General features: G+C 52.5%; 1 protein-coding gene across 2 annotated transcripts in view; it reads left to right on the top strand.

Annotated features, from left to right (window-relative positions):
- stab1 (stabilin 1) overlaps positions 1-15,055 on the top strand; it is a 341,714-nt gene that overhangs the window by 88,598 nt on the left and 238,061 nt on the right. For both annotated transcript variants that reach the window (XM_072280942.1, XM_072280940.1), the window contains exons 15-16: positions 3,959-4,072; positions 14,383-14,436. In XM_072280942.1, coding sequence (XP_072137043.1) covers positions 3,959-4,072; positions 14,383-14,436 — 168 coding nt within the window. The remainder of the gene's footprint in view (positions 1-3,958; positions 4,073-14,382; positions 14,437-15,055) is intronic.

The following is a 15,055-nucleotide window of genomic DNA, read 5'->3' as shown; positions in this document are numbered from 1 at the left end:
CTCCATTGGCCTGTAGGAATTGGAATCTGGAGCAATTTCCTCAAATCCTGCTGGCGATAGATATTTGTCTGTATGTTGGAGATCATGGTCAGAACCAACAAAGCCACAACCAGTGAAGTCCACATCAGACAAGGTTGTCTCATTTTCTTGGTAGTGTTCTTTTTTCAGTTTTTCTTGACAATACCACACCTTAAATCCACTGAAATTCCCTCATGCAAGGAGCCAATCTGCAGGTCAAATGAGAACTGCCCAACCTATCTTACCTCCACACCAGAACCAAAATCAATTCCAGTTCAATGGTCAAACTACAGTACGTAGATGATTGTATTTCTGCGCTGAGCTCTACGGTGTTTTAAAGTTTTTAACAAAGCATACAAGAGGCTGAGCCTTGCGTCAACATACCCAAAACCAAGGTGCCTGTACCAAACTGTACCCTCTACACAACTGTCAAAATGAACATTTATGGGAAGACCCTGGAAAGCATGCAGCACTTCTCATAGCCCTGGACAACATAGAGCCAGCCCTCAGTAACTATTGAAGTCAATGATCAAATTTTCCGTCACTTTACCACAGTCCTTTGAAGAAAGGGGTGTTGAAAAGCAAGACTACTGAAAGTGCAAAATTCCTGTTCTATACATACGTAGCAGTGATCACTTTGGAAAATAGGATGTTGGAGTAGAATGAAGACGTTTGGCCTCACCAGTCTGTTCCGCCATTTGATCATGGCTGATTTATTTTCCTTCTGAACCTCATTCTTCTGCCTTCTTCCTGTATTCTTTGATACACTTACATATAAGGAACATGTAAACCACCCCTTCAGGTATACCCAATGTCTTGGCCTCCATAGCTTTCTGTGGCAATGAATTCCTTGATTCATTACCCTGCAGCTAAAGAAATTCCTCCTCTTCTCCATTCTAAAGGGATGTCCTTCTATTCTGAGGCTGTGACTGCTGGTCCTAGACTCTCCCATTATTCTGATTCTGAGAAAAATATCTATACATGTACGCAAAGCCTTTCAATATTCAGTAGGCTTCAATGAGATCCCCCTTTCATTCTTCTAAACTTCAGCAACTACAGGTCCAGAGCCATCTAATGACCGCGACTAGCGGGGCACTGTCTACGCCACCCCAAGCTACCTGCCAGCCTAGTCATCATATGGGAGCCCAAGCATGGAAGGATGAACCCTGGGCGCCCTCCCAAGACTATGGTCAACACGCTCCTAGAAGACAGCGGCGCGGCTAATGTAGATGAACTGAACACACTGATGAGGGAGAGGGAGAAGTGGAGAGTCCGTCATCGTGCCCGACGCCGGCCCCCTAGGCTTGAGTCGACGTAGTTGTAGTAGTAGTAGCCATCAAATGCTTCTCATGTGTTAACCCTTTCATTCCTGGGATCATTCTTGTAAATCTCCTCTGGACCTCCAATGTTAACGCACATTTTCTCATATAAGGGGCACTAAACTGCTCAAAGTATTCCAAATGTTATTACTCAGTGCCTTATAAAGCCTCAGCATTACATCTTTGCTATTATATTCTAGTCCTTTTGAAATGAACGCTAAAATTGCATTTGTTTTCTTTACTACGCAAGTTGGCCTTGAGCAAAGAAGTGGCAGATGAAATACAGTGTAGGGAAGGGTATGGTCATGCACTTTGGTAGAAGGAACAAAGGTATAGACTATTCTCCAGATGGGGAGTAAATCCTGAAACTAGAGGTGCAAGGGGACTTGGGAGTCTGAGAGCAGAATTTTTCTTTTCGTTAATTTGCAAGTTGAATTGGAAAGAAGGAAGGCAAATGCAATATTAGCATTTGTTTTGAGGGGACTAAATATAAAAGCAAAGATGTAATGCTGAGGTTTGTAAGGCATTGGTCAACACATGTGGAGTATTGTGAGCAATTATGATCCCCATATCTAAGAAATGATGTGCTGCATTGGAGAGGGTCCAGAAGAGGTTTATGAGAATGATCCCAGGAATTGAAAGGGTTAACATATGATGAACATTTGATGGCACTGTATTTGGTTGAGTTTAGAAGAATATGGGTGGATCTCATTGAAACCCACCGAATATTGAAAGATCCAGATAGAAAGGACGTGGAGAGGGTGTTTCTAATAATGGGAGGGCCTAGGACCAGAGGGCACAGCTTCAGAATAGGAGGATTTCCCTGTAAAATAGAGATGAGGATGAATTTCTTTTGCCAAATGATGATGAATCTGTGGAATTCATTGCCTCGGGCAGCTGTGGAGGCCAGATTACTGGGTTTGTTTAAAGCAGAAGTTGATGGGTCGAAAAAGCAGGAGACTAGAGTTGAGAAGGAAAGTAAATGATCCATAATTGAATGGTGGAGCAGACTCGATAGGCCAAACTGCTTAATTCTGCTCCTCTGTCTTATGTTCTTTTCTACAGAGAGGTGCACTGAACAAATTCTTGGTTGGTCCACATTCAGAAAATTGCCAGGGAGACCTGGCAATTGAGGAGGTGAATGCCTGCATTGTAGGGATTCACACAGGGCAAACAATTGCCTTCGCCTGCTTTACTTGCTTCCATGAGCTGAAGAAAAAGTAGATGTGAGCATGGAGAAAAGTGGATTCTTTGTGGGCTTGGAGTTTAGGCAACCTTCATAGTGTAGCAGTGAGTAAGGAACTGTGAGTGTGGCAGAGATCTGAACCCTCAGCCTGGGATGGCACTGAGGCAAGAAATATGGGAGCAATGGTGACCTTCACCTCAACGGCAATTGCAGCTGGGTCACACAGAAGGTTTAAGATCCCAGTGATGACAAAGAATGTGGTTTGAGAGATTGCCCTTTGAATGGCACCATTTAGGGGTAAAGGGGTTAGTAAATGCTTTTTGTTCTGTGAGTAAATAAGAATTGTTATTTTTCAGGCCTGTGAAGTAGAAAATCTCATTAGAAATGAACTTTGTGTGTAGAGCTATAGTGATGTCATTTACGTGAGTTTTACATCAGTTGAAAGGAACTGGAGTATTTGAAGACCCCCCACAAAAGGAGGAGGATTTCCATAGGGTACTGAGCAAGCTCATACATGTGCACAAAATTGCTCTACTCTGGTCAACCCAATTTTTAACAGCACAGCACGATTTTGTTTTAAGTTGTGTAAATGTATCTTTAAACCCATGTGTTTTACATTTGGTTGTTGGCTGAAATGATTTTATCACTCTGACCCCTCTTCCAGCCTCTGCTGTATGGAAAACAGTTCCTGAAAAATATGCACTTTGGCTCCAAAGTGACAAGATCTGTAATAGCTGGCACTTGAAAACAAGTTTTGCAGCAGCTAATATATGGAACATAAGCAAAATAGTGGCTCAAGTGACTTGCTTAAATCCTGGCAAATATGCATTTTCCAAACCTCCATAGCACCAGTTGGAAAAAGCCACTTTCTATCATTAGTGGTCCCACTATTCGATCAGTTTCTAGTGATGTTATATTTTTTTGTAAATTCCTTTCGAATTCTCTACCGGAAGTTATCTGACAAAGCTAGTTTAGATGAGAAAGAATCAATATTTACCTAAAATAGTGCAGTTGGCAATATGACAATGCTACCTCAATAAAATCAAAGCAGAAATGCTGAAAATGCTTAGCAGGATAGCCAGCTGAAAGTTTCCAGCATTTTGTATTGATTTTAATTTTCAACATCTGTAATTTTCTTTTATTCTCAATAAAATCAACATTAGCACTGATTAATATTGCTCAATTTTAATATTAAAAGTATACACTAACGATGATATAAAATCATATTTTGGAAGGTTTTAAATGTCAGATCTATTCTTAGACTAGGGTACATCTAGGCAATTAAACAAAATGTTCTGCTTTCGTGATTACTCCCATAACTTACTTTAAAATGTCCTAAGATAAACGTATTTCATAGTTTTTATTTTATGATTCTGCTGAATCCCCACCGAACATTGCTAAGAGATTGTAAGAATGCTATTATTTAACCTTGTAGAATTGCGATCTCCCTCTTATACTGGATGGTCCTGGACCTTACACAGTCTTTGTTCCAAGTAACGAGGCAGTGGACAAGCTAAGAGATGGAACTTTATTCTATATGTTTGGTGAGGTAAGTAAATAATTAAATAGTTTTAAGAATCATACTTGATAATTGTCAGAATTGTAAATTTACAGAGGTCATACTTTTTCTTTTCTATAAACCAATCCACTAGACATTTTTCCTTAAGTAATAGAGTCAAATATGCAGTTTAATAGTGGGTGTACTAGCATACTGCTCAGCCTCTGAGATTTGGTTCAAGCGAATCCAATAGAACTGAATATCCAGAATACTCTTCTGGTAAGATGGTGGCACGCTTGTACGCACAGCTTTTATGCAGCCAACTAAAAGTGTTTTTCTCTCTGTCAAAAGCATTTTTTATGATCTTAAGACCCTGCTAGAAATTAAGAATTTAAAGTACTGCAGGTCTACCCCTCAGCGAGTTCCTCATTGGCGGGGAAACCGAAGGAGCTGGACCTAGTTTTGCAGTATGCTACAGAGATGGCAGTGTGCAGTCTAACAGTGAATGATGTCTTAGTCGCTTTTCTTGTGATTGTTGGACATTGGTAATATAGAATGCTGCAAGGCCGGGGGACTGAGTGGTCTGGGCCGTAGCGAGGATTAGGCCTCCAGCTGCAGTGTCGCCTGTTTGCAGCTATCCAGCAGAGAGGCACAGAGTCCATGCCGGCCCTGGTGTGGTGTGGTGTGGAGTCCATGCCGGCCCTGGTGTGGTGTGGTGTAGTGTGGAGTCCATGCCAGCCCTGGTGTGGTGTGGTGTCCATGCTAGCCCTGGTGTGGTGTTGTGTGTTGCGCAGTCCATACCGGCCCTGGTGTGGTGTGGTGTGGAGTCCATGCCAGCCCTGGTGTGATGTGGTGTCCATGCCGGCCCTGGTGTGGTGCGGCGTTCATGCCGGCCCTGGTGTGGTGTGGTGTGGTGTGGAGTCCATGCCGGCCCTGGTGTGGTGTGGTGTGGTGTGGTGTGGTGTGGTGTGGTGTGGTGTGGTGTGGTGTGGTGTGGAGTCCATGCCAGCCCTGGTGTGGTGTGGTGTCCATGCTAGCCCTGGTGTGGTGTTGTGTGTTGCGGAGTCCATACCGGCCCTGGTGTGGTGTGGTGTGGTGTGGAGTCCATGCCGGCCCTGGTGTGGTGTGGTGTGGAGTCCATGCCGGCCCTGGTGTGGTGTAGTGTGGAGTCCATGCCAGCCCTGGTGTGGTGTGGTGTCCATGCCGGCCCTGGTGTGGTGTGATGTGGTGTGATGTGGTGTCCATGCTGGCCCTGGTGTGGTGTGGTGTGGTGCGGAGTCCATGCTGGCCCTGGTGCGGTGTGATGTGGTGTCCATGCTGGCCCTGGTATGGTGTGGTGTGGTGTGATGTGGGGTCCATGTTGGCCATGGTGTGGTGTCCATGCCAGCCCTGGTGTGGTGTGGTGTGGTATCCATGCTGGCCCTGGTGTGGTGTTGTGTGGTGCGCAGTCCATGCCGGCCCTGGTGTGGTGTGATGTGGTGTGATGTGGTGTCCATGCTGGCCCTGGTATGGTGTGGTGTGGTGTGGTGTGGGGTCCATGTTGGCCATGGTGTGGTGTCCATGCCAGCCCTGGTGTGGTGTGGTGTCCATACCGGCCCTGGTGTGGTGTTGTGTGGTGCGCAGTCCATGCTGGCCCTGGTGTGGTGTGATGTGGTGTGATGTGGTGTCCATGCTGGCCCTGGTGTGGTGTGGTGTGGTGCCGAGTCCGTGCCAGCCCTGGTGCGGTGTGATGTGGTGTCCATGCTGGCCCTGGTATGGTGTGGTGTGGTGTGATGTGGGGTCCATGTTGGCCATGGTGTGGAGTCCATGCCAGCCCTGGTGTGATGTGGTGTGGAGTCCATGCTGGCTCTGGTGTGGTGTGATGTGGTGCGGTGTCCATGCCGGCCCTTGTGTGGTGTTGTGTGTTGCGCAGTCCATGCCGGCCCTGGTGTGGTGTGGTGTGGTGCGGAGTCCATGCCGGCCCTGGTGTGGTGTGATGTGGTGTGATGTGGTGTCCATGCTGGCCCTGGTGTGGTGTGGTGTGGTGCGGAGTCCATTCCGGCCCTGGTGTGGTGTGGTGCGGTGTCCATGCCGGCCCTGGTGTGGTGTGGTGCGGAGTCCATTCCGGCCCTGGTGTGGTGTGGAGTCCATGCCGTTCCTGGTGTGGTGTGGTGCGGAGTCCATGCCGGGCCTGGTGCTGTGTCCATGCTGGCCCTGGTGTGGTGTGATGAGGTGCGGAGTCCATGCTGGCCCTGGTGTGGTGTGGTGCGGAGTCCATGCCGGGCCTGGTGTGGTGTCCATGCCGGCCCTGGTGTGGTGTGGTGCTGAGTCCATGCTGGCCCTGGTGTGGTGTGGTGCTGAGTCCATGCCGGCCCTGGTGTGGTGCGGTGTGGTGTGGTGTCCATGCCGGACCTGGTGTGGTGTGGTGTGGTGTGGTGTCCATGCCGGCCCTGGTGTGGTGTGGTGTGGTGTGGTGCTGAGTCCATGCTGGCCCTGGTGTGGTGTGGTGTGGTGTGGTGCTGAGTCCATGCTGGCCCTGGTGTGGTGTGGTGTGGTGCGGAGTCAGTGCTGGCCCTGGTGTGGTGTGGTGCGGAGTCCATGCCGGCCCTGGTATGCTGTGGTGCGGAGTCCATGCCGGCCCTGGTGTGGTGTGATGTGGTGTTCATGCTGGCCCTGGTGTGGTGTGGTATGGTGTGGTGTCCATGCCGGCCCTGGTGTGGTGTGGTGTGGTGTGGTGTCCATGCCGGCCCTGGTGTGGTGTGGTGCGAAGTCCATGCCAGCCCTGGTGTGGTGTGGTGTGGTGTGGTGTCCATGCCGGCCCTGGTGTGGTGTGGTGTGGTGGGGAGTCCATGCCGGCCCTGGTGTGGTGTGGTGCGGTGCGGAGTCCATGCCGGCCCTGGTGTGGTGTGGTGCGAAGTCCATGCCAGCCCTGGTGTGGTGTGGTGTGGTGTGGTGTCCATGCCGGCCCTGGTGTGGTGTGGTGTGGTGGGGAGTCCATGCCGGCCCTGGTGTGGTGTGGTGCGGTGCGGAGTCCATGCCGGCCCTGGTGTGGTGTGCATGCCGGCCCTGGTGTGGTGTGGTGTGAAGTCCATGCCGGCCCTGGTGTGGTGTGGTGTGGTGCGGAGTCCATGCCGGCCCTGGTGTGGTGTGGTGTGGTGCAGAGTCCATGCCGGCCCTGGTGTGGTGTGGTGCGGAGTCCGTGCCGGCCCTGGTGTGATGTGGTGTCCATGCCGGCCCTGGTGTGGTGTGGTGTCCATGCCGGCCCTGGTGTGGTGTGGTGTCCATGCCAGCCCTGGTGTGGTGTGGTGTGCATGCCGGCCCTGGTATGGTGTGGTGTGGTGCGGAGTCCATGCCGGCCCTGGTATGGTGTGATGTGGTGTCCATGCCAGCCCTGGTGTGGTGTGGTGTCCATGCCGGCCCTGGTGTGGTGTGGTGTCCATGCCAGCCCTGGTGTGGTGTGGTGTGCATGCCGGCCCTGGTATGGTGTGGTGTGGTGCGGAGTCCATGCCGGCCCTGGTATGGTGTGATGTGGTGTCCATGCCAGCCCTGGTGTGGTGTGGTGTCCATGCCGGCCCTGGTGTGGTGTGGTGTCCATGCCAGCCCTGGTGTGGTGTGGTGTCCATGCCGGCCCTGGTGTGGTGTGGTGTCCATGCCAGCCCTGGTGTGGTGTGGTGTGCATGCCGGCCCTGGTATGGTGTGGTGTGGTGTGGTGTCCATGCCGGCCCTGGTATGGTGTGGTGTGGTGCGGAGTCCATGCCGGCCCTGGTATGGTGTGATGTGGTGCGGAGTCCATGCCGGCCCTGGTGTGGTGTGGTGCAGAGCCCATGCCAGACCTGGTGCGGTGTGGTGTGGTGCGGAGTCCATACTGGCCCTGGTGTAGTTTGGTGCGGAGTCCATGCCGGCCCTGGTGTGGTGTGGTGCGGAGTCCATGCCGGCCCTGGTGTGGTGTGGTGTGGTGTCCATGCCGGCCCTGGTGTGGTGTGGTGTGGAGTCAGTGCTGGCTCTGGTGTGGTGTGGTGTGGAGTCCATGCCAGACCTGGTGCGGTGTGGTGTGGTGCGGAGTCCATACTGGCCCTGGTGTGGTTTGGTGCGGAGTCCATGCCGGCCCTGGTGTGGTGTGGTGTCCATGCTGGCCCTGGTGTGGTGTGGTGTGGAGTCAGTGCCGGCCCTGGTGTGGTGTGGTGTGGAGTCAGTGCTGGCTCTGGTGTGGTGTGGTGTGGAGTCCATGCCAGACCTGGTGCGGTGTGGTGTGGTGCGGAGTCCATACTGGCCCTGGTGTGGTTTGGTGCGGAGTCCATGCCGGCCCTGGTGTGGTGTGGTGTCCATGCTGGCCCTGGTGTGGTGTGGTGTGGAGTCAGTGCCGGCCCTGGTGTGGTGTCGTGCGGAGTCCATACCGGCCCTGGTGTGGTGTGGTGTGGTGCGGAGTCCTTTTTGGCCCTGGTGTGGTGTGGTGTGGTGCGGAGTTCATGCTGGCCCTGGTGTGGTGTGGTGTGGAGTCAGTGCCGGCCTTGGTGTGGTGTGGTGTGGTGTGGTGTCCATACCGGCCCTGGTGTGGTGTGGTGTGGAGTCAGTGCTGGCTCTGGTGTGGTGTGGTGTGGTGTCCATGCCGGCCATGGTGTGGTGTGGTGTCCATGCCGGCCCTGGTGTGGTGTGGTGTCCATGCTGGCCCTGGTGTGGTGTGGTGTGGAGTCAGTGCCGGCCCTGGTGTGGTGTCGTGCGGAGTCCATACCGGCCCTGGTGTGGTGTGGTGTGGTGCGGAGTCCTTTTTGGCCCTGGTGTGGTGTGGTGTGGTGCGGAGTTCATGCTGGCCCTGGTGTGGTGTGGTGTGGAGTCAGTGCCGGCCTTGGTGTGGTGTGGTGTGGTGTGGTGTCCATACCGGCCCTGGTGTGGTGTGGTGTGGAGTCAGTGCTGGCTCTGGTGTGGTGTGGTGTGGTGTCCATGCCGGCCATGGTGTGGTGTGGTGTCCATGCCGGCCCTGGTATGGTGTGGTGTGGTGCGGAGTCCATGCCGGCCCTGGTGTGGTGTGGTGTCCATGCCGGCCCTGGTGTGGTGTGGTGCGGAGTCCATACCGGCCCTGGTGTGGTGTGGTGCGGAGTCCATGCTGACCCTGGTGTGGTGTGATGTGGTGTTCATGCTGGCCCTGGTGTGGTGTGATGTGGTGCGGAGTCCATGCTGGCCCTGGTGTGGTGTGGTGTGGAGTCAGTGCCGGCCCTGGTGTGGTGTCGTGCGGAGTCCATACCGGCCCTGGTGTGGTGTGGTGTGGTGCGGAGTCCATGACGGCCCTGGTGTGGTGTGGTGCGGAGTCCATGCTGACCCTGGTGTGGTGTGGTGTGGTGTGGAGTCCATGCCGGCCCTGGTGTGGTGTGGTGTGATGTGGTGTTCATGCTGGCCGTGGTGTGGTGTGATGTGGTGCGGAGTCCATGCTGGCCCTGGTGTGGTGTGGTGTGGAGTCAGTGCCGGCCCTGGTGTGGTGCGGAGTCCATGACGGCCCTGGTGTGGTGTGGTGCAGAGTCCATGCCGGCCCTGGTGTGGTGTGATGTGGTGTTCATGCTGGCCCTGGTGTGGTGTGGTGTGGTGTGGTGTCCATGCTGGCCCTGGTGTGGTGTGGTGTGGAGTTAGTGCCGGCCCTGGTGTGGTGTCGTGCGGAGTCCATGCCGGCCCTGGTGTGGTGTTGTGTGGTGCGGAGTTCATACTGGTCCTGGTGTGGTGTGGTGTGGGGTCAGTGCCGGCCCTGGTGTGGTGTGGTGTGGTGTGGTGTCCATGCCGGCCCTGGTGTGGTGTGGTGTGGTGTCCATGCCGGCCCTGGTGTGGTGTGATGTGGTGTTCATGCTGGCCCTGGTGTGGTGTGGTGTGGTGTGGTGTCCATGCCGGCCCTGGTGTGGTGTGGTGTGGTGTGGTGTCCATGCCGGCCCTGGTGTGGTGTGGTGTGGTGCGGAGTCCATGCCGGCCCTGGTGTGGTGTTGTGTGGTGCGGAGTTCATACTGGTCCTGGTGTGGTGTGGTGTGGGGTCAGTGCCGGCCCTGGTGTGGTGTGGTGTGGTGTGGTGTGGTGTCCATGCCGGCCCTGGTGTGGTGTGGTGTGGTGCGGAGTCCATGCTGGCCCTGGTGTGGTGTGGTGTGGTGTCCATGCCGGCCCTGGTGTGGTATGGTGCGGAGTCCATGCCGGCCCTGGTGTGGTGTGGTTTGGTGTGGAGTCCACGCCGGCCCTGTTGTGGTGTGGTGTCCATGCCGGCCCTGGTGTGGTGTGGTGTCCATGCCGGGCCTGGTGTGGTGTCCATGCCGGCCCTGGTGTGGTGTGGTGCGGAGTCCATGCTGGCCCTGGTGTGGTGTGGTGTGGTGTGGTGCGGAGTCCATGCCGGCCCTGGTGTGGTGTGGTGTGGTGTGGAGTCCATGCTGGCCCTGGTGTGGTGTGGTGCTGAGTCCATGCCAGCCCTGGTGTGGTGTGGTGTGGTTTGGAATCAGTGCCGGCCCTGGTGTGGTGTGGTGCGGAGTCCATGCCGGCCCTGGTGTGGTGTGGTGTGGTGCGGAGTCCATGCTGGCCCTGGTGTGGTGTGGTGTGGTGTCCATGCCGGCCCTGGTGTGGTATGGTGCGGAGTCCATGCCGGCCCTGGTGTGGTGTGGTTTGGTGCGGAGTCCACGCCGGCCCTGTTGTGGTGTGGTGTCCATGCCGGCCCTGGTGTGGTGTGGTGTCCATGCCGGGCCTGGTGTGGTGTCCATGCCGGCCCTGGTGTGGTGTGGTGCGGAGTCCATGCTGGCCCTGGTGTGGTGTGGTGTGGTGTGGTGCGGAGTCCATGCCGGCCCTGGTGTGGTGTGGTGTGGTGCTGAGTCCATGCTGGCCCTGGTGTGGTGTGGTGCGGAGTCCATGCCAGCCCTGGTGTGGTGTGGTGTGGTTTGGAATCAGTGCCGGCCCTGGTGTGGTGTGGTTTGGAATCAGTGCCGGCCCTGGTGTGGTGTGGTGCGGAGTCCATGCCGGCCCTGGTATGGTGTGGTGCGGAGTCCATGCTGGCCCTGGTGTGGTGTGGTGTGGTGTCCATGCTGGCTCTGGCGTGGTGTGGTGCGGAGTCCATGCTGGCTCTGGTGTGGTGTGGTGGGGTATGGTGTCCATGCCGGCCCTGGTGTGGTGTGGTGTGGTGCAGAGTCCATGCCGGCCCTGGTGTGGTGTGGTGTGGTGCAGAGTCCATGCTGTCCCTGGTGTGGTGCGGAGTCCATTCCGGCCCTGGTGTGGTGTGGTGTGGTGCGGAGTCCATACCAGCCCTGGTGTGGTGTGGTGTCCATGCCGGCCCTGGTGTGGTGTGGTGTGGTGCGGAGTCCATACCAGCCCTGGTGTGGTGTGGTGCGGAGTCCATGCTGTCCCTGGTGTGGTGTGGTGTGGTGTGGAGTCCATGCTGGCCCTGGTGTGGTGTGGTGTGGTTTGGAATCAGTGCCGGCCCTGGTGTGGTGTGGTGTGGATTCAGTGCCGACCCTGCTGTGGTGCTGTGTGGTGTCCATGCCGGCCCTTGTGTAGTGTGGTGTGGAGTCCATGCCGGCCCTTGTGTAGTGTGGTGTGGTGTGGAGTCCATGCCGTTCCTGGTGTGGTGTCCATGCCAGCCCTGGTGTGGTGTGGTGCGGAGTCCATGCCGGCCCTGGTGTGGTGTGGTGTGGTGTCCATGCCAGCCCTGGTGTGGTGTGGTGTGGTGTCCATGCCGGCCCTTGTGTGGTGTGGTGTGGTGTGGTGTCCATGCCAGCCCTGGTGTGGTGTGGTGTGGAGTCCATGCCGGCCCTTGTGTAGTGTGGTGTGGTGTCCATGCCGGCCCTTGTGTGGTGTGGTGTGGTGTCCATGCCGGCCCTGGTGTGGTGTGGTGCGGAGTCCATGCCGGCCCTGGTGTGGTGTGGTGCGGAGTCCATGCCGGCCCTGGTGTGGTGTGGTGTGGTGCGGAGTCCATGCCGGCCCTGGTGTGGTGTGGTGTGGTGGGGAGTCCATGCCGGCCCTGGTGTGGTGTGGTGAGATGCAGAGTCCATGCCGGCCCTGGTGTGGTGTGGTGTGGTGCGGAGTCCATGCCGGCCTGGTGTGGTGTGGTGAGATGCAGAGTCCATGCCGGCACTGGTGTGGTGTGGTGTGGTGCGGAGTCCATGCCGGCCCTGGTGTGGTGTGGTGTGGTGCGGAGTCCATGCCGGCCTGGTGTGGTGTGGTGTGGTGCGGAGTCCATGCTGGCCCTGGTAATGCCCTCTATTGTTTGCTCAGTAGAAGACAAGCTGTATGTGTTTGCAGACTGCTGCAACCTTCATGGACTCAGGGAGCTGACTAAATATATTTTGTCTGACTTGTATTACTGCTGTCTTATACGTGCCTCGTGTTGTGTATGACTGTGTATGGCTGTTTTGCCCCTTGGCCTCAGAGCAATGCTGTTTTGTTTGGCTGTATTCATGTATGGATGAATGACAGTTAAACCTGAACTTGTGAAGTAGAGAATAGCACACAGCCAGCCCATTACGGCATATTTAGTGCTGGTGACCAATGTTAGATATTTAGTGAAATAGCTATTTTTCCAACAGAAAGGAATGAATTTTCCAGCAGCTCATTAGAGAATTGAAGTCTAACTTATTTATTTTTCCCTTCCTCTCTGATTATGTTGATACTTCCCAGACACCGATCAACCTTTATTTATCCTGGATTTATAATGGCATTTATTTTGAAAATAGGTGTAAAAGCCAATTAAACAATCATTAAGTGTTTTCACTCTAAATTATGTAGAAATGTTGTACCTACTGGTTCATAGCTGTAGCATTAACTCTGTGCAGAATGTTGAGGCTGTCAGGCAGAGCTGACACAACCACCATACAGCTGAACATATGGTTGCCATGGAAGTGAGGAGAAACACTGGGGAAGGGTGCATCTGGTGTTCATCATTGTGATCGGGCAATCCCTACACCATGTTGCATTCCACTGGGCCCCAGTCCACTGTGAACTGCCGGCTGCCAAAAAGGTGGTGATTACTGTGCACTGGATCACAAGTGATTTTTTTTCTTTTTAAGGCTGCAATCAGCAAAGAAGCTTTGGTGAAAAAGGCAGAAAGTTATGATATCATTAGGTGCACAAATGGCAACAGGCAAACTTAAGTCTTGCTCAGGGAATTTGTGCAAAGAAGCATCTCTGCAGCTTTTGTGCTGTTTGCTAATTGACCCAGAAATGAACACTCACACAGTCTAATATATGCAGAAAGGCTTTAGTGCATAAATTACACATTAAAGACTGGCACGAAAGGGTCTCATTTTTTTAGGCAGTCATGTCTCCAATATGTCGCACTTCCCAGTGAGCCTAGCTAAAAAAAGAAATTGGCTTTGTGAGGAATAATGAGGGAAATCTTGATTAGGAATTACCAATTTATGGACCAGTATAGTTTCGTGAATCCACTAAACCAATTTGTAGTTTTAAACTGTTAATCGACGTGTGACCGCTTATAAAACTTTGTTCTTTTCTCCAAGGGAAGAATCTAAAATCATATAACTGGGTAATGCACAGAATTTCTTTTAGGTTTGGAGTTACTGTGGAAATGAGCCCTTTTCAGGACAGGACTTGCACACTATTTGTTTTCAATATAACAGCCATGTGAATTATAGCTGGTTTTCGTTTGGAATCGCTCTGATCAAGTTGATGAGGAGCTTTATAATCTTTAGAAAGTGAAGGAAGATAGAAGGTGCCGATAGAGATGTACAAGGTGATAAGGGGCATAAATTAAATGAGATTTTTCTCCAGGGCAGAAATGACTAAAATGAAGGGACATTTCTGGAGAAAGTATAGTGGTGTGCCAAAGTTAACTTTTATACAGAGTGGTCAGTGCATGGAATGGTAGAGGCAGATACATTAGGGGCATTTAAATCACCTAAACAGGCACATGTATAACAGAAAGATGGAGGGCTATGTAGGAGGGAAGAATTGGGTTGACCTTGGAGAAGGTTAAAAGATGGGCATGACATCGAAGGTTGAGGGGCCTGTACTGTACTGTAATGTCCTATGTTCTAACGCTGGACAAATTTGCATGCTTGCCATTTTCATATCTGTGAATTAGATCTGCATTGTTTGAACTTCAAAATGGTTGTAAAAATGAACAAAGACTCCCACCTCCTCGCACACGCTTAAAAGCTGTTCTTGTTTCTATGGTTGAGAATAAAGTGCATTAGGCTAAGAGTACAAAACCGATTTCTTTGGATTGAAAACTGTCCAAAAAAAGGAAGCTAGGATCAATATTAATCATTGCAAATTAAAGTAGGATACAAAAATTCATTTGTTTTTGTAACTAAAAAAGGAGCTAAATTAAATAGTCTGTTGAGTTATCAATTAATTACTGAACTTCCCAACTCATCAGGGCTTCCGCGTTACCTGTATTCTTGTTTTCTTAAAATAAGGGTCGGCCAAAACTTCAAGAGCTAGTGAAGCATCATATCTTTGCATCAGGCAATGTAAGTAAATTCTAAATATTTTGAAAGAAATATTAAAAGAGAAAATTGAGCAGTTGAATATTGGGGCCTTGTTGGTGTTCAAATGGAAGTTTCATCTGACCTTTGAATTTTTCTCTCATATGGAGAAAGTTTGTTACACCTTGCTGACCTGCCAGAATGGAATGCTGTTGTAGTCCAGAAGTAGACGCAGGTAGGCAGCATTGTTATTGACCTGCAAGAGTGTTCCCTGTTGGCTAAGGAGCACTGACAACTGTCACAACAGCTGCAGTTTAACATGAGCAACAGACAAGCTGGCGAAGAAGGTCACTATAATTAAGATTGAAAGAATGATTTAAGGAATGGAAAGGTTTGGTAGCTCTGGGCCTGTATTTGCTGGAGTTTAGAAGAATGAGGAGGGATCTCACAGAAATCCAGAGACAGAGTGGATGTGGAGAGGATGCTTCCTATAGTGGTTGAGTCTGGGACCAGAGGGCACAGCCTCAGAATGGAGGGACATCCCTTTAGAACAGAGATGAGGAGGAATTTCTTTAGCCAGAGGGTGGTAAATCTGTGGAATTCATTGCCACAGACAGCTATGGAGGCCCAGTCAGTGAGTATACTTAAAGTGGAGGTTGATAGG

Source organism: Mobula birostris, chromosome 16, assembly GCF_030028105.1.
Source record: "Mobula birostris isolate sMobBir1 chromosome 16, sMobBir1.hap1, whole genome shotgun sequence".
Classification (NCBI taxonomy): domain Eukaryota; kingdom Metazoa; phylum Chordata; class Chondrichthyes; order Myliobatiformes; family Myliobatidae; genus Mobula; species Mobula birostris.
The sequence above is the reverse complement of the archived record's forward strand: the minus strand, read 5'-3'. Positions and strand labels throughout refer to the sequence as shown.